The sequence below is a fragment of the Squalius cephalus genome (genome assembly GCF_949319135.1).
Source record: "Squalius cephalus genome assembly, chromosome: 10".
Taxonomy (NCBI): domain Eukaryota; kingdom Metazoa; phylum Chordata; class Actinopteri; order Cypriniformes; family Leuciscidae; genus Squalius; species Squalius cephalus.
In genome coordinates, this window is record NC_137131.1 from 4134497 (window position 1) to 4153685 (window position 19189).

The window sequence follows — 19189 nt, forward strand, 5'->3', positions numbered from 1 at the left end:
CTAATTTAGCACTATTTTTGGGTTAACCTTTAACAATCTCTAAATTATTCATTGATTTTAATTTCATTCATCATTATTGGAATTGCTCCGTTATTATTTTTCTTCTCCAAAATGAATCGCCTGAGCCTGCCCGACTCATGTAACTTTGAACAGAGAACCTGGCGCAAATTTTCATCTGATATGGGTTTCAGAGTTCAGTGGCAAAATGGCCCGATAGCACCACAAAAATGTCAACGAAGCGACCAATTCGTGCGATATCAAATCCGGGCAAAACTATTAATAAGTTAATAATAAGTTATTAACATGTCAAAACAACATTTCATGCACATTTATTTATTTAATTTGCTAGTAGTTCTATAATTAGTGGCATAATGTACAACTAGTGATATGTAGAAAACAACAAAAATAAATGAAAAATAAATTAATGGTTAACGTGATTTCACCAAGAAGAACACGAAACAAGATTCCAATCAGCCAATCAGATTTGAAGGATAGTTTTTTTTTTTTTAGTTAATGTCAAGTTTAGGCTTGCAACAATAGGGGCTTCTACACCATTAATTCATCTTTCATTTCCATCTGGTTTAAGGGAAAAATTATGGGTTAGGATTATTATAGGATTAGGACTATGTTTTTGGACAGGAATGTTGTTCCAGTTCCATATGTTGATCCAAGAACATGTTTTACTTGGCAAATTCATGGTGACCAAATAATAATAATAATAATAATAAATTATATACTCAGGAAAAACTGACCAAAATCATGGTGTATATACTTTAAAAAATGCATGTACCATGGTACTGCTACAAAACTTAAATCGAGTAACATTTTATTGTTACATTTACTTAGTATTAGGGCTGTCAAAAGATTAATCGCGATTAATCGCATCCAAAATAAAAGTTTGTGTTTACATAATATATGTGTGTGTACTGTGTATAATTATTTTGTATATATAAATACACACACATGCATGTATATATTTAAGAAATATTTGCATACATATACTGTATATTTATATAGTTTATATTATATATAAATATAATTTTTTTCATATATAAATAACACATTTTTCTTAAATATATACATGCATGTGTGTGTATTTATATATACAAATTTAATTATACACAGTACACACACATATATTATTAAAAACAAACTTTTATTTTGGATGCGATTAATCGCGATTAATCTTTTGACAGCCCTACTTAGTATAAACAGTATATTATGCAGGTACATGCAAATATCCCTAAACCAAACCCAATTCTAACCCTATAGTAAGTGCATTGTTAATTATTGTTAATCAGTTGGAAATGTAAAATTACACTGTAACAAGAACACCTTAAAATGTCAAATAAAGTGTAACCCTTTTTTTGCAATGTCATTTTGACATTCAGCCATATCTCATAGACTCAGTGTTAATCTTGTTGGGATGAATAAGAGATTCACATGTTCACTCTTGCGGTTTTCAGCTTCAGTTATTTCATTAAAATGTCTCCCAGACCAGCTGTGCAGGGTCTCTCCCACAGCGGGACATGTGATGCATCTGCATATCAGTGAGTATAAGTCTTTCCAGCCTCAGATTTCTGTGTTTCTGGTGAATGAAGCGTCATTGAGGCTGTTCACAGTGGATGCATTCTTGCGAAGGTTAGTCAGAATCATCGTACGTTATTCATTCATTCCTTAGTATCTGTGTTGCATGAAACTCAAACGTTTACTAAAATTGATGCAAGTAAGCCTATTATTTAACAGGGCAGGTCTGAATTGTTTGACAATTACATCATTACTTCAGACCAGAAAGACTGGTTTGTTTTCGAAGTGAAAGTCTTTTTTAAATACCAACTAATGCAGACAGAATGTGCAGAAAGTTTTTACTTTCTAATCAAATAAACTGAATTCCAAGTAAGCAGAGGCACTGAAGTGATTCAGAGGTATGTTTCTGTTTATTGGTGACAGTCATGGGTGCTAGTTGGACACACATCTGGAGGGAGGAGTTCAAAGTTCACAAACTCCACCTTCTCACTTCTAAACCAGAGCTTTTGCTTCAGCCACGGGTGAGTTTGAGCACTGACCCAACGATGAAGTCAAACTTTGTTTAATGGTAGATGATTTGCTGCTGGTCCAAGGAGATCTTCCAGCCTTCTAGACCAGCTTGGATCAGCTAATGAACATAAATAACTAGTCTGGAGTTAGAAACAATGTTAGATCTATCAGCAATGCAATGATGCTGAAGACATTGAATGCATACGTGTATTAAACGTCAACTTCAAAAGTCCATTATAATGAGGAGTGAAATGTGAGGCTGAAATAACTTGTCTCTTAAATGTTTCCAGTGGGATATTCCTCCATTGATATGGCTTCTGTACAGAGGTTTTATGCTGGTCTACACCGTCAGCTGGCTGATCTACATGGTTCTTCTCTTCAACACACCTAAATTCCTAATTTATCTCAGCCATATCTCATACTGTCTCATGGTGATCTACTATCTGGTTGCTTTCTGTAATCTGGCCTGGGCTTTCTTGAAGGTCAGATGCTCCTCTCTCAGAAAGAAAAGAGGTAATGTTGTTGCACAATGCACCGCACTGATACCCAATTGATCTGAGAAACGCACAATGACCCCATGAAGCATCTGAACACACTATCTGAATGTCACTATATTAATAGGGCTCAACTTAAATACGTACACGTGAGCCGCATAAAGCTGTTACGCTGGCGAACTCAAATGGTGATGCTAACCTCACAAGAGTTAATTTGTTAATTTCCATTGTTTGTTCCATTGATGCTCTTCCAGTTCTTCCAGGTTTTCCAGTCTTACAAAACCATCTGTTTTGTAACATCTCTTTCCCTCTTCCCCATTCCTTCATGCTGAGATCACCAAAATTCACCCACAAATCTATATGGTTTAATTTGAATTATTATCATACAGTATTATACATGTTTGGTATCATTTGAAATGTCTCAGTGCAACTGGTACAAAGGTATCATTCTCCACAGAAGTCAACCAAAAGGTAATAAAGTTAAGAGTTTAGAGAGAACTCGCACACAGAGGAGGGTGTGTCTTCCAGGCAAAGCGCATCCTGCTCCCAAAAGGTGTAAACTCTGAATGGAAATTCCCATTGTTAGCAAATGTTTCCATGTGAAAGAAGTTTCTGTCTATATAAAGAAATGCAACAAGAGGCATTTCTGCACTGCTGTCCAGCAGTGTAGCCTCACTGACCTGTATAACAGACAGGTAGTTAGGAAGGTCAAATCAGTTATTTCTGATAGTTCCCATTCTCTTCATTTAGAGTTTCAGATTTTACCTTCTGGGTCTCGGTTTAGATTACCTCCAGTAAAGAGCAATAGATACAGGCACTCATTCGTTCCGACTGCCATCTCTTTTCTAAACTCAGCCCGGAGGAGTAGATAGACTTAACAATTAAATAGTGATGGGGTTGTTATAACATGTATAGTATTGATTGATGTTGATGATGTTGTTGATGGAATGGTGATTGTTATGGAAATGTTTCCCTGTGTTGTTATTTTATTTTTATGAAAAGTTTAAGTAAGTATGGCTCAGGGCGATTTGTAATGAGATCGGCCCATATTGTTGAGTGTCTCTCACATTATGATCACATATCGATCAGACTGCCGAGTTTGTGATCGTGAGATCCGCGTAAACGGCCGACGCAGACTTTCTGAGCGACATAGATTCCTAATGAACGAGTAAAATATAAAGTAAAGAGTTAAAAAGAACAATGAAATGTATTGCTAAACTATTATATAAATTAGCAATTGGCAATCTAAGCTTAATTTGAGGTCGTGAAAAAATGGAGTCAGATAAAAGCTTTAATGGAATTAAATTAGCCTACTTTGCCACGCTGAGAGACAGTAACACGCAGAGACCTTCGGAAACCGCCATTGGACCGATAAACGGGCCTACAGTTTATTAAAGAGTTTATTATGAGAATATAAATAACTCAAGAAACTACAAAACAAAAACGCTGGAAAACAGAACTGAGAGCACCAACACACCAGCTTTAGGATCCGTTTACAAGACCGTTTTTAACTAGAAATGGGAAACTTTTTATGCTTTCTGGCCGGTCATTTACACGACAACAGCATTTTGGGGGCCTGAAACCACAAACTGTTGAGTGCAAGTTTTTGAAAATGATACCATTATCATTTCCTTGTAAACTACAGAAAGGTATGTGTGTTTCTTTACAAAGTGACATCGCCTACTGGCCTGGCATGAATAACAGCCTACAGCATTTGTAGCTGTTTTCGTGGATCCATGTTAACAGGGATCTTTTTGACAATGCTGTCGTCTGTAGCCTACACGAAAAATGCAAAGACATTTTCCCCCTGTTTTTAGTCCAATGTTGTCGTCTAAACGTACCCTTAGAAGGACAACAACTGACTAAAACACTGGGCTTTATATACACACAGGGAAGCTGTAAGATAACAAAGGGAAACAAAAAACATGAGAATCAAGGGAACCGGTCACAGGAAATAGGAAATACAGCATAAAAGTCACATGGAACAAAATCATCAAGAATGTATTAAAAAAACTACAAAACTGCAAAGTTGTGTTTATGAATTCAGGGAGTTACATTAGCTGTATAAGTTTCAGATTGCTGCAATGAAAAAAAACTAAAGATAACTTAACATTTAATTAAATATCTAAATATTATTTCTTGCAAATATAAAAATACATTATTCTTTTTGGTGGAACCAGCAAAAGAGCAAGAAAAAAATTTGAACTGTACAGAATTACTTTATTCTTTATTAAACAATAAAATGTATTGTTGAGTCCTGAATAGATCACAATATAAAGCAATTTCAGGACTCTCAAGTGTCACGCATTTCGGTCTTTTGTCACGCACTCCCGCCACACATTGTATTTCTCACGCGGAAAAACTATTTATAATATATTTAATATGCCGCAGCGCCCAAAACTTCTCTGGCAGCGCCTCTCTCACTGTGGTGGAACCGGCAGGAATCAAGTGCGTCTTCCCTAGAATTCTTAGTTGAGCCTGCCACTTATCAGCCAATCAAAAAAAAAAGAAAGTGGGTACACAATAGCCAATCAGAAAATAGCACTATTGTATCTGGGTAAGATTTAACGCAACAAACAATGAAAAAAGCATAATCTGGAATTGCTCACGTGATTCTCAAAGTGAAACGTCAAAGTTTCGTTCACCCATAGAGGAAACCACTGGAGCTCTGAGCACTTTGAGTAAGAGTAAGTCATGATCTCCTGTTTTAATGTTACAACAAATTCACAACTTGTTTGACACAAACAGACAACTTGACTGCTGTTAGAGAATGTTTCCCAGATAATTAGCATCAGTTTTTCGTGAGTGTCAACAGTTTTACAGCCTGTTCACTGACAACACCTGCTCAGAACAAGTAGTCTCTAGGCCTAGTCATATTTTCGTTATCATACGATGACTGACATATTGTCACATTATAAACATCTCTCTTTCTCCAAATAGGCTTAATAATTGCATTAGCACTAAATAAATTAAAGTGTATTGCATAGTCGATCTTATAGGTCACTTTTAAAATCATGTCATATTTTATAATTATATCCTGGCCATGGATGCATCTGTCTTTCAAAGATGTCAGGTAAAAAGCAATTAAGCATCCTTTCATACACCCTGAGAGGAAAGCCCCCTTTAAAGGCCAGGTTAGAGGATGCTGGCCCAGAGAAGGTGGCGAAAAGGGTAGGAGAGGAGACAGAGGAAGAGACAGTGCAGGTGGAAGGCAACAATTCCAAAAAGGCAACAATCATTTACAATAAACAACACCAGTTATAATGTCTCAATCTCTCTCTCTCTCTCTCTCACACACACACACGCACATGTGGAAATTGAATAAATAACCCCCATTCCCGTGACCCGTCCAACCCCCCACCCCACCCCCAACTGGGGAGGAGGGGGGATGTCACTCTTGCCTGTCTTCAAAACTTGAGAGCCCTGGTTTCACAGACAAGGCTTAAGTCTAGTCCCAGACTAAAATGCATTGTTCGTTTTAACTGAAAGTAAATTGCATTGATCTTAAAATATGTCAGTGGCATTTTTTGTCTCAAGATGCACACCAGTAATGTTTTTTTTTTCTTTTTAAGGCACGTTTATAAAAGCTACTTAGATGTCATAATTAAACCAAGGCCTAATCCTGACTTAATCTTAGCCCTGTCTGTGAAACCAGGCCTAAATGTCATCTGCGTTCAAATGCTTTAATGGAGTCCTTTCCTCCAGTAGGAGACAGTAGTGAGTGTGAGACCCTCCTCACTCCTCCGGTCGCTTCTCTCTGTCTGCAGTGGCTCCTGCATTCTGTGATGGGCTGCTGTTCATTAACCGTCACCTTTGTCTACTGGACCCTAATCCACACCTCGAACCAGGACTCCCTCACAAACACCCACATCCATGCCATCAACAGCATCCAGACCACCGTGGATCTGCTGTTGTCCTCTACACCCGTTCATCTCACCCACCTCTTCTACACTGTGCTGGCAGGAGTCCTTTATGTCATATTTGTTGTTGTTTATTGGCTAATGGGCTGCACCAACGAGTCTGGTCAACCCTACATCTACAGCATTCTTGATTTGAGTGGGCGCCCCCTTGCGGCGACACTTTGCATTCTGGGAGTTCCTCTGCTTTGTTTGCCATCCTGCCACTTCGTGCTGTGGAACATGCAGTTGCTGAGGGAGTGGGTGGTGAGCAGGGCGAGAGTGAGGAGAATGGCTCTGAAGAGAGGGGTTTGGTGGTGGGTGAAGGTGTCTGGAGGAGCGACCTTTGACCTCATGCCTTCCTTGGATCCAGCAGCCTCTGTGTTTGAGGCTAGAGGACAGCCATGATGAGGGCTAGCAGTCACAATCCATCACTCTAGTTTGAAGGAGTTTCTGGCCTGTCTGAATCTACATTTTCCTATTTTAGCCAGCATATCTTGATTTTTCTGTAATATCTTCTTTCAAAACTCACTCAGAGCTTTTTAGTGGACTTGACTCTGTTGATCCAAATGTGGATTGGTTGATTGTTGAGATCTGAAATGCCCTCAAATACGTTGACATTTGCTTGAAGTGTTTACACTTTTCAGGGAAATCAACCCACACTGTTAAAAAAGGAGAAAAAACGATCTGTGAAATCTTATGGTAAATGGAATTTATTTCTGTGATGGTTTTCAACAGTTATGCTGATGTCAAGCACTAGAGGTCAGCAGTGTCCTCTTAGAAATATAAGTCAAGTCCACATTGAAAATCTCAAATTTAAAATGTAATTTTAGTTTTTAAATTTGATGCAACATAAAAAAAAATGCTTAAGAATAATCAGTTTAGGTTGATTTAGTCTGATTTATATATATATATAACTAAAATTGTTTTTTATTAAAATACATTTTTTGAAAAACATTGTATATTTAATTGGACTTCAAAGACCATTTTAGAGTTCAGAATTCAATTGGTCTTGGGTGAAGTCATAATTCAGCACTTTTTTGAGCATAAATTCTCATTTCTGTAATATTTTACTGTATTTCTTCTATGTAAATTAATGACATTGTATTTGAGATTAAGTTACTCTCAAAGTCAAAGCAAATGCATTAATGACTGAATCCCTGTATAGTTGAATGCAGTGGTGTTGCCCCCTCGTCTGGTCAGTGTGGTGGAGTGGGAGTGTGTCTGTGCTGTGCGGTACAATAACACTCAAGCTGTGTTGAGAGGGGTCGTGACAGCGGCACACAACAGTCTTTAGCCTGAGTCATTACTTGTTTTTGGTCTCTCATGTCTGGCATCATCGTGACCCTCACTGAATCAAACAGTTCAGTATCTGTCTGTGTGATTCAGAGCTTAGTCAGAGATGATGCTACTGTTGCTAGTGTTTCTTATGTGTGTGCATTTGTGTGTCTGCGTTTATGATTTATTATAGAATCACATTTGCTCAAATATTATAATGTACATTATTATGTTATTCATATTATATCCCTGTACTTATACCTGAAATTGTCATTAGATGTTAAAACATCAACTTATGCATGCTCCTGAAATTCCAATAAAAGTTCATACATTAGGAATGATTGATTTCCCTTGACATTCAAAAAGTTTTCTTCCTATAAATCGGAAGATTTATAGTTTAGACACGTTTCTCTTGGGTTCTGAGTCCGTCTCTTGGGTTCTGTAACAAACCGCTTGTCTTGACTTGTTGTTATGCTGCCCTTACAAACTCACACATATTTCCCCAGTGTTTTTTAATTGAATCATTGTAGTCAGGACACACACACACACACACACACACACACACACACACACACACACACACACACACACACACACACACACACACACACACACAATCCTTTTATCTGATAATTGATAACACACCAAGACTCCTATAAATGAATTCAAATAAGCACACGTAACATTCTTTTCAGATGACATGTATTTTCGGGACGGAGCATGTTTATCACTCAGAGCTTGTTTTCCAGTGTGGATCCTTTGAAGAGAGTCCCTTTAAAGAGCATTGATCTGTGGACCAAGACCCACGAGACCAAGGTCTGTGTACATGTGAGTTTGTTTTAGATGAGAGGTGAGGATGAGAGGTGAACTCTTTATGAAAGCATCTAATACCAGTTTTGTTCGGTTCTACTTGTTCTACTTTCTTGTTGTTGTTTTCTCTCAGTCTTGATTGATTTGAAATGTCACTGATGAATGATACAACAATGCTTAACCTCATAGTTAATATCCAGTGAAAGGATATCCAGCTCTTCCATACTGTACACCAAAGAGAGAGTCTCTTATAAAACAAACATTGTTCCAGATCCAGCCTTTGGAGCTGATTAGACTTTTGAGAGTCATTTTTTAATATTGTTGGGAAAATTGTGAGAAATTGAAGTCACCCAAGTTATGTTCAGATTTGTTGGTTTGAAATAAGCTTTTTGTTGCAGTCATCGAGTGAGAGGTGTATTTACTCAAACTTTTTGAACTGACCTAGAAGCCCTCCAGATTTCCAAGAATCATATCGCTTAGTTTCCCATTGACTTTCATTTGTCCTATTTAGTGGTCTGAGATAGATAGTTACATGTTTCTATAAAATACTGTATCTGTCCAGGTCACTAATGATAAAAGACATGATATAACAGTTTTTAGCTACTGTATATTTGACAGCACTGAACCTACCAACTATTTACCTGAGTTTACATGTCAGTAGGCCTATTAGTTCTTAGCAGAAAGATGATCTCAAAATTCTGGCCAGTTGGTACATAGAATATCAAAATCAACTGCAGGCTGTAGATCCTTTTCCTATTTAGCACCCAAACTCTGGAACAGTCTTCCTAGCCTTGTTCGGAAAGCAGACACACTCTGTCAGTTTAAATCTAGACTTAAATAGCATCTCTTTAACCTGGCATACACATTATCACATATATCTGTTAAAGGATTGACATGCGATGGCTGCATGAACTAGGTCAACCGGAGCCGGGAACACTTCCCATAACACCCGATGTACTTGTAATATCGTAAGAAGAATGGCATCTACACTAATATTGGTCCCTCTGTTTATCCCGAGGTTATCAGCCGACCAGACCATCTTCGTCTCCATACCGGCGTGATGAATCTGGTCTTCAAGCAAAAGGAACTGGATAAAATATTTAAATGCTACTGATCCATAATCGGATTTCTGACTTGTGATGCAGCCTGGATCATGATCACACTATTGACCAGAGGAGAACTGGCTCCCCGACTGAGCCGGGGTTCTCCCAAGGTTTTTTTTTCTCCATTCTGTCACTGATGGAGTTTGGGTTCCTTGCCACTGTCGCCTCTGGCTTGCTTAGCTGGGGACACTTAAAGGGTTAGTTCACCCAAAAATGAAAATTCTGTCAGTAATTACTCACCCTCATGTTGTTCCAACCCCGTAAGACCTTCGTTCATCTTCGGAACACAAATTAAGATATTTTTGATGAAATCTGAGAGCTGTCTCACTCCTTCATAGGCTGCAAGGTAATTTCATTCTGCTGATCCAGAAAAGTTAGTAAAAACATTGTTAAAATAGTCCAAGTGACTATAGTGGCTCAACCTTAAGTTTATCAAGCGACGAGAATACTTTTTGTGTGCAAAAAAATAAATAAAATAACGACTTTATTCAACTATTCATTTTCTTCCGTGTGGGCCTCTGAGTGAGTTCACGAGAGCATGCGCGAGAACCGAGAAGATGACGCTCATGATCATTTGATGGGAAAGTGTGAAAAGTAAGCCATTCATTTTGCGGCATTGGTAAGGCACTTTTACGTTTTCTCGTTGGTTTCTCACGATTCGGACATCCAGGAAATGCACAGTTTAGAACCATTTTAAACACCACATCGAGACACATCTGCGTCATCATCTCAGTTCTCACGCATGAACTCACTCAGAGGCCCACACGGAAGAAAATTAATAGTTGAATAAAGTCGTTTGTTTGTTTGTTTTTTCCGCACAAAAAGTATTCTCGTCGCTTGATAAACTTAAGGTTGAGCCACTGTAGTCACTTGGACTATTTTAACGATGTCTTTACTAACTTTTCTGGGATGGCAGATATCAATTACATAGCAGCCTATGAAGGAGTGATCCAGCTCTCAGATTTAATCAAAAATATCTTAATTTGTGTTCCGAAGATGAACGAAAGTCTTGGTTGGAACAACATGAGGGTGAGAAATTACTGACAGAATTTTCATTTTTGGGTGAACTATCCCTTTAATAGTCAGCAATATTACTGATTTGACTGCACTGACACTATTGGATGAGAACTGAACTGGACATTACTGTTTTCTGCAGAACTGCTTTATAGATGAAATGAAAAATCTAATAATTAATGATCTTTAGTGGAACTGAATCAACACTGAACTGACTTCAGCTGAACAACAACACTATTTTCTTTTAGAGCTGCTGTATGTTTGAATCATTTTCCTGTTATCACTACTTTGATACAATCTTGAATAAAGCGGTATAGAAATAAAGGTGACGACTTAATTCTAATAATGTTAATATATATAAATGTATACATGTATTTTATGGGTTTTTTTTTTTTTTTTTACATATATTATATAAGCTTTCCAGTTTTCATTTCATGCACAAATGACCTATTAAGTGTTTTTCTGTTGTGTTTTGAACAATGTGGTGGCAGCATAAGTGGATAATGATTAGTTCTGACAACTTAAAGTTAGCAGGTTCAAACCCCAGTATGCTTTATTATCTGAAGACGTACTGTGTTTCCTTCACCATTATCCGCTTGAGCAAAACACTTCAGCCCAGCATGCTTCAGGGAAACTGAACCTGCACTTTGTGCATTGCATGTTTCTTACTAAAGGCCCGTTCACACCAAGGACCATAACTATAACGATAAAGATGGTTCTATAAATCATTCTAAATATAAAAGAATATAGCAGAGTGCTCACCACAACTATAACGATAATGGCAGAGAGGAACGATATCGTTGGAATCACTTTCAGAATGATTTTTTCCAGGTGATGGACAATAAAAACAATGACATCTAATCACTCAAATTGCTATGGCTCAGATCCATCCTTCAATTCATTCATTTAATGATTTGCCTGTTGCACAAATGTTGGTTTTACATTGGTAAACTTGGTGTCTTCAGTTTGGACTCAGTGTTCCTTGGCCTTCCCATGCATTCCCATCACTGTGTGAGTCCACTGAGCTTGTGACGGAGACCCTGAGTTCAGCATTGCTGTTTAATGAACTGTAAGTTGACGAGAGATGCTGATTAACAAAGGTAAGCTTGTTAGTCCTTTTCCTTTGGGTTTATAACTGTTGCTGCTGATTAGAGATGTCTGATTGTTCTCTACGCTCATTAATTTTATGCTTTATGATTATCTCATTCTTCTAGATGCAGCTGGAGTCTTGATAATAGTAATGTCACATTTAACTTCCATATACATATATATAAATTGAAACGCCCCCGTTTGGCCCCTCATGGCGCCAGGCCTGCATGGTAATGTAAGGTATCAAAGAGTTCTCTTCTGTTAAGTTTTTTATGTGGTAGATTTTTATGGTAATTAAAAGTACTTTTTATGGAACAGTAATAGGAGAATTAAACGTAACACTGTATGACTGAAAAAGAAATGCATGTAATATTGAGCAGATGACGTGACCCTCTCGCATATGGGAAATGTATTTAGAAACGTGCTGTTTTACATCCTGGGGACATTATCAGTGTTTTGTTGTGGGGATGTTAATAGGTTGTTGTCCAGATTTTAAACAGGTCACCCAGTCAGGAGTCCACGTGAGCATCCGCCCACCACGCTCTGCAAACAGTACAATACGAATCAAACCTGTAACTCTAAGAAAAAATAGACAGTTGCGAAATTAGTTTCACAATCAAAGGAGGGGATTGGTCAAAAGTTGTGCTCCAAACCTGAAAAAGCTGCATTTTACAGACAGATGCTGAGCACAGAAGATCTTTGTTGATCCTAGAACAACATTCTAATCAACCGATCAGATTTAAGGGACAAGTTTACAGTTTATGTCAAGTTTAGGCTTATAGGCTTTGGACAGGAATACTGTTCCAGATTCAACAACGTATGTTGATTCTGGAACGTCTTAATTTGCAAAATCACAAATCTATAGATAGATAGATAGATAGGTAGGTAGATAGATAGATAGATAGGTAGGTAGATAGATAGGTAGGTAGATAGATAGATAGATAGATAGATAGATAGATAGATAGATAGATAGATAGATAGATAGATAGATAGATAGATAGATAGATAGATAGATAGATAGATAGATAGATAGATAGATAGATAGATAGATAGATAGATGTTTTTCATTTCCTCTGCAGTAATTTCTCTCAGTACATCTGAGTGATGGCCACTGGCACAGGTTTGATAACACTGTTAAGAGCTCGGCCAAAATCAATGAAAGCCTTGCCATTAAAATAAACCAGCAACCCAACAATACATCGCCATGGTAACGCTCACCACAGCAGTTGGAAAGGGCAGGTGAAGGATAATCTGACACTACATACAGACATGATTTGTTGCATTTATCGTGCTCGACCTCGGTCACAATTCTCATGATATTAGGAAGACGAGTTTCCTCCAGCCTGCACAACTCAATTGAGTACACATGAGCCCTCTGAACCTGCGAGGAAGCAGAGGTCGGCATTAATATGATGTACTATTAGGTTTCCTGTAGGGTGATTGGATTTTACGTAAGGTGAACATTTTGTCTAAGAAAAATAATCCATTTGTTGCATCACAGAAAAAAAAAAAAGTGTTGACATCAAAAGATGTTTCAAAACAGCACAAATGTACCAGCACTAAGTAAACCAACATTTTTTTTTTTTTTTGACTATGACACATCAGATTTGCAATAAATTGACAAAACATGCTGTCCGTATCTGGCTGGTCATGTTAAACCTTGAACTGATGGCAACAGTTGTGCCATTGTTTGATTTCTATTCTACAATTACTGACCTATTTGTTCATCACTCTTTAAAAACACATCTTAATTTTTTTTAAGTATTTCAAGGAGATTTTCTAAGTAGTTCAACTAGGTTCAATGAGAAAATTTGAACTGATTGATCCAAATTAAGCAAGCAGAATAAATATATATATATATATCCACACCATATCTGGCCCGACTGGTCTGTCTGGGTTACGTTTAGGGTTAGTTACTTGTAATTATGCATAATTGACTGTTATTACTATAGTAAGTACATGTAGTACCGTGTACTACATCACATTAAAAGTGTTACCAAAAGCTCTTTACCCAAGTTACTATATTTACTATGTTAGTGATATATTTAGCGATATTCCCTGTTACCCATTCCGCATGGCATATTTGATTTTTTTACAATTTATTGCATGAAAATTATGAACAAAACAGTTTTATACCATATTTAGAGATAAAGCCCATCTTGGTTACACTTCACTTCGATAGTGCACTTTAGACATCTACTATAAGTAACATGTACATGTCAACTAGGCCTAACTATCATTAGAGTATTAGTAGACTGTCAGTAGACTGTTAGGTTATGGTTAGGTGTTAGGGTTTGGGTTAGGAGAATAAGGTGACTTGTAGTTGCCAAGTTACTTATAGTCAGTAGAATGAATGTCTGTTGGGGGACCAACAAAATAAAATGCTAGCAAATATTAAGCAGACAGTCTACTAATACTCTAATGACAGTTAGTTGACATGTAGCTGCAAAGTTACTTAGTTAGTAGAATGCCTAAAGTGGACTATCAAAGTGTTACCCGGCCTTATCTTTACCCTGACATTTTTTTGACAAATACTTTTGTGAATTTAAATGTTTATGCATTGATCATTCAAACAATGAAACAGTCTTCACTCCCTCACATCAGTTGGTGACTGTTCTCTGAGACTCATCCACTCTTCTGACCGGGAAACTGGAGTGAGGCTCGGCTGTAGAGTCAGGAGGGCACGTTTACCCTCAGATTTACCCACGGAAACATTCCATTAAAGTCATTAGTCTGGTCGAGCGGAACTGTACAGTGCTTTTGACAGCACTGGCAGATGTTAATTTACCGCTCACTGTGACACACATGCAAAAGCCAGTGTGTTGTTTTCTGTGATGGAAAGGCAGCTGCTCAGTCTTTCATTAGTGGGAAGGGTGAGGAACACAAGCTTATTGGAAAAACGTAGGCCCTACCTGTGGCAACATTTTGCAAAACGCAAAATACGTACCAATACATACATATCATCACTGCAGTTTCCAACAGAAATGAACACTAGAGGCAGTAAAACAGCAAGCACGTTTAATCGTTTTCACACAATTATGATTACAGGGGCATATGGATTAATAAAGATTTGTTTTCACGCGACTCCTTGCACAATTATATTATGACCTCAAAACACTTTTTTAACATGGTGCATGATTTGTAAACGAATATATTTTGAAGTTTGCTTCACTTTACCAGCTCCATATGTTCGGTTTTACTGACGTACTACTATAAGCTTGCTCGGTATCTTAGCTGTAGCCTACAGAATTGCACTACTATTGCACTAGAGCCACGGTGAAAGAGCTCAAAGACACAAGTTCAAAAACAAGCTAAAACGGAATGGTTACGATTGCGTTTTTTTTTTTCACATTTGCTTTTGTAAACACTATCGCGTAGGTTTAGGGTTTAGCGTGTAGGCTACGTTATTTGTGTACCGGACATTTCAATTCAGAACTGCGGTGATAGCCTACATACAAACTCCAACGTAATAAAACGTTACCATATTCACGTTCATCTGTTCCGGAAAAATGGCTTAAAATCATGGTGGCATTGTTATTTCAGTATTATATATATATAGGCTATATATATACAGGGGTTAAATTGGGATTTATTATGTGGGGGGGTCTCTCCCTAAGGGGGTCCGGGGGTATGCCCCCCCGGGAATGTTTTTTTTTTTTTAAATAAACCATTAAATGGCATTTTCTGGAGAGTTTTGTGCAAAGAAATGGAGAAATTGAGTTTACTTTACTGAAGTAGGCTACATTTTTCACGTAGTTGTATCTTTACCTATATGTACTTTACTTAAGTAGAATCAATAGTGCATAGGCCTACTTTTGACTTTTACTTCGTTACATTTTGCAGCAATTATTATACTTTCTACTCCACTACATTTCTACAACGTTTCGTTACATTTTCGTTACATTTTTTGATCAGTTTTTCCCCTGCCAAAACAGGGATTGAAAAAAATCTCCTGTTTTCGGGTGCTGATGTGGTGGTGACGCGTTCATGTAACATGTAAGGGTGGCGCTGCCAATAAAGCACCTAAAAGCTGTCACTAAGAACCCTCAAAATAATGATTATGAATATGTAAAATATAGCAAGGAGACATTTTAATTGTTTATTAATAAACAAGTGTTTTCTGTGTCAGTGCCCTGCATAGATGAAGTTGACGATGCTGACTCGCGATCTTCGCAGTAGTGAACGCACCAGAGAGAAATGCACATTTCATACGGATTACACAAGCAGCAGTCTGTTTTCTTTCGTTTTGAATTGTTCTGTTTAAAATAAGACATTTCAAGCTTTCTATAGATATTTCTCAGGTCTGTCAGGCAAGTAGGCTACCTTACGCTGAGTTTCGGTTCATTTATGAGATGAGCTCCAGTTCACCCGCCGGCGCCTCAGTGTCCTGTTTATCTATTGTCTGCTATATTTACTTCTTAATTATTAAATCCTGGCAATTGGTTGATGAAACATTGATTTAAATTAAGATATCATTAATACAAAACAAAATTAATTTTAAAGAAAGGCTTTGTGCTTTCTGTTTGAGGTCTCAGTGAAAGTTTTAAACAGTCTTTTAGTGCCGCTTTCAGAGCGGTCATGTCCGTAATGGAGAACTGTCCCGTCCGTAACATTGTTTTTTCCTCATAAATGCGAACATGAAAAATAAAATAAAATGAATATGTTATGTTCTGTGGAGAGCCGACCCTTTTTCATCCGGTGGGTAGTACTTTGGTTTGCGCAGTGTAACTCACAGAATTACAAAAAAATATTTTGCCACCTAAAAGTTAAAGATTTTTTTGAGTCACGTCCACGGCATGTGTAGCCTATTTCCCTCATATTAAATATAAAACATGTGTAGACTGATATTTTTCTAATGTCTGGACTCCTTTATTAAGGGAGTATGAATATATAAACAGTTTCAATATTAAATGCATTTTCTGAGAATTTATATTTCAAGCTTTTACTGCAAATATTATATATGCCTACATTATATGATGCGCTTTTATTCTTGCTAATGCTTTTAAACCATTCAAGCCATATCTTACTTATTTTATAAAACTTTAAAAGCGGAAAGCGCATCACTCCTGGGAATACATTTGACATCACAGTCTGACCTTGACGGAAATAAATATCTTACGCCAAAAGTAGGCTACCAGAGAAAAAGTCTCAGCTGTGCTCAGATTTGTAAACCATACAGTTGCTTTGGTTTTTCAATCCGTACCCGTTTCGCCCCGTGGCTCAAAAGTGACACAACAAAAATAGGGACACACGAGAAAGCCAAAATAGAATGCAAAATTTATTAACAAAATTAAAAACTATACAGAAAAAAAAAAAACTTCGTAGAAGGTAACAGTGAACAAATTCATAATCGGTGCATGCTTTCACAATCGTTGTTTTGTAAATCGTTCCTTCGCAATAGTTGTTTGTATAGGCTATTCAGTTCCTGTGAAAAATTGTGAAATACTGTTCCATAGGTGAAGTTACACAACAATATGGTGATTGATTACATAACAATATTTGGACGTAATATTCAGTTCCAGTGAAAATCTGTTCCAGTTAATGGAGTATACACAGGTGATGTGTAATATTCAGTACCAGTAAACTCCACCCGCTGGAACAGTTTCTTACAGTAGCCTAGGCTAACTGAATATTACAAAACATCACCTGTTCATTTTGCAAACTGTACTCACAGATTTGTGGCCTATACCTTAGTTTAGAAATCTGTTTTTCTGTACATTGATTTGTTGTGTATTGTTATGAAGACAACCGACTTAAAGGTGGGGTAGGTAGGAATGGTCTAAAAAACTTATTTTTCAAATTTGTTTAAACTTTATGTATATATCAATACATAATTAAAATGCAAGTACTCTGAAAAAGAAAGTATAAAAATCGAGTGTATGTAGACCTCTCACGACTGTTTTAAAGACAGCTCATTATTTCCATTCAGTCCACCCTCTCCCTTCTGGGTTCCTTCCAAAGCCACGCCCCCAAAACACATGAACGCGCGACTCCGACCGCTGAGCTGGAAGATGCATTAAAGATAGTGGAGAGGAAGGAGCGCAGTGCATGCAGTGACATGTCAGAATCACATGTAATAAAATACCTAACTTTATCATTATGAATATAAACAAATAAGATGTATTTTAGTACTCACTATCAAGCTAGCATATCGATATTGGTAAAGTTTAAAATATATATTTTTTGATTCGCTAACGAGCTAGTTATAACTATAAGGCAAAGCTAAAAACAGGTTGCATTGATACACGTTTTTTAAAATGTCTTGATTACAGATAAACAGAGTAACATACACTCAAACAACACCTCACAACTGCATTGCAGACACAAAATAATAACACACACAACACAGTGTGCATGACACACACAGATACAAGATAAAGACATCAGTAAACATAGGTAGAGAATATAAAAACAAAACAAAGGCGACAAAAAAAAAAAACGTGCAGGTAAAGTTCCCGGTGAACATGGTAAAAGAGTTTAGACAGAGGGTAAATCTAGTTCTAAAAAAAGTTCCTGGATGCGGATTAACGTTAGGCCTACCAGCTGTTAAACATGTATTTTGTTATGTAAAGTTCAATTTTGCACAATTCAACACGACAGCTATCAACTTGAGCTAGGCCTATTGATTATTTATCATCTCTACTATGGCTCGCTAAATAATGTTATGTTAGCTATATTAGGCAGCTATGTGTGCTAGTGATACATGCTTCATGAAAACATAAACAAAAAAAATATGTATAATCAAATTACAAAAAGAAAGATTACCTGTCCAGCAGAAATAAAGCCATCAAGGAGTCACTTTTCAGCCCCTTGAGGTCCCTCAGTTCTCGCCATCGCTTGAAAGCCTCGCCGATATTGACTCACGTTTTATTTCTTTGTTTATCGAAATACTTTTTGTTCATTGACTTTTCTAGTATTGTCTTCCTTTTTTTGGCTTGTTTGCCTTCGCTAACTGCATATGCCGGTAATGTGAATTTTGAATGCTCTTTCTCTGCCATTATTTTGCTATTCCTAGGTTCCGTGCCTCTTGAACTCCTCAAATCAAACGGGCGCGCGCATGTGGGCAGATCCAATAGCAACAGGGTGGTTGCCATGGTTGCGAGAGAGAGTGACAGTCGCCTAAGCCAATCCTTTGTTTCGTCCCGAATGGAAATAATGAGCTGTGTTTAATGCAGATTAAACGGTCTAGAGTCACTCGATTTTTATACTCTTTTTTTTCAGAGTACTTACATTTTAATTATGTATTGATATATAAAGAAAGTTTAAACAAATTTGGAAAAAAGTTTTTTAGACCATTCCTACCCCACCTTTAAGCAGCTGAACAAGAATACGGCCGTGTTCCGATTGTTCTCATCTCAGCTCCGCCGAGACAAAATAGACATGCCATTTCAAAAATCTTTCATTTATAATCAGAAATATGTTTTCAAAGGCATCACTTTCATCAAATTTTATGTGACATAATTTCCAG

The 19189-nt window shown here is 37.3% G+C and overlaps 1 protein-coding gene across 1 annotated transcript; it reads left to right on the forward strand.

Moving 5' to 3' along the window:
- The first annotated feature begins 1589 nt into the window (after positions 1–1589).
- Positions 1590–7079, forward strand: LOC307166439 (protein rolling stone). The gene is made up of 4 exons (XM_079884799.1): positions 1590–1641; positions 1951–2048; positions 2328–2550; positions 6240–7079. The coding sequence occupies exons 1-4, from the start codon at positions 1626–1628 to the stop codon at positions 6833–6835; spliced, it is 933 nt and encodes a 310-aa protein (XP_079740925.1). The 5' UTR covers positions 1590–1625; the 3' UTR covers positions 6836–7079.
- The last annotated feature ends 12110 nt before the right edge of the window (positions 7080–19189 follow it).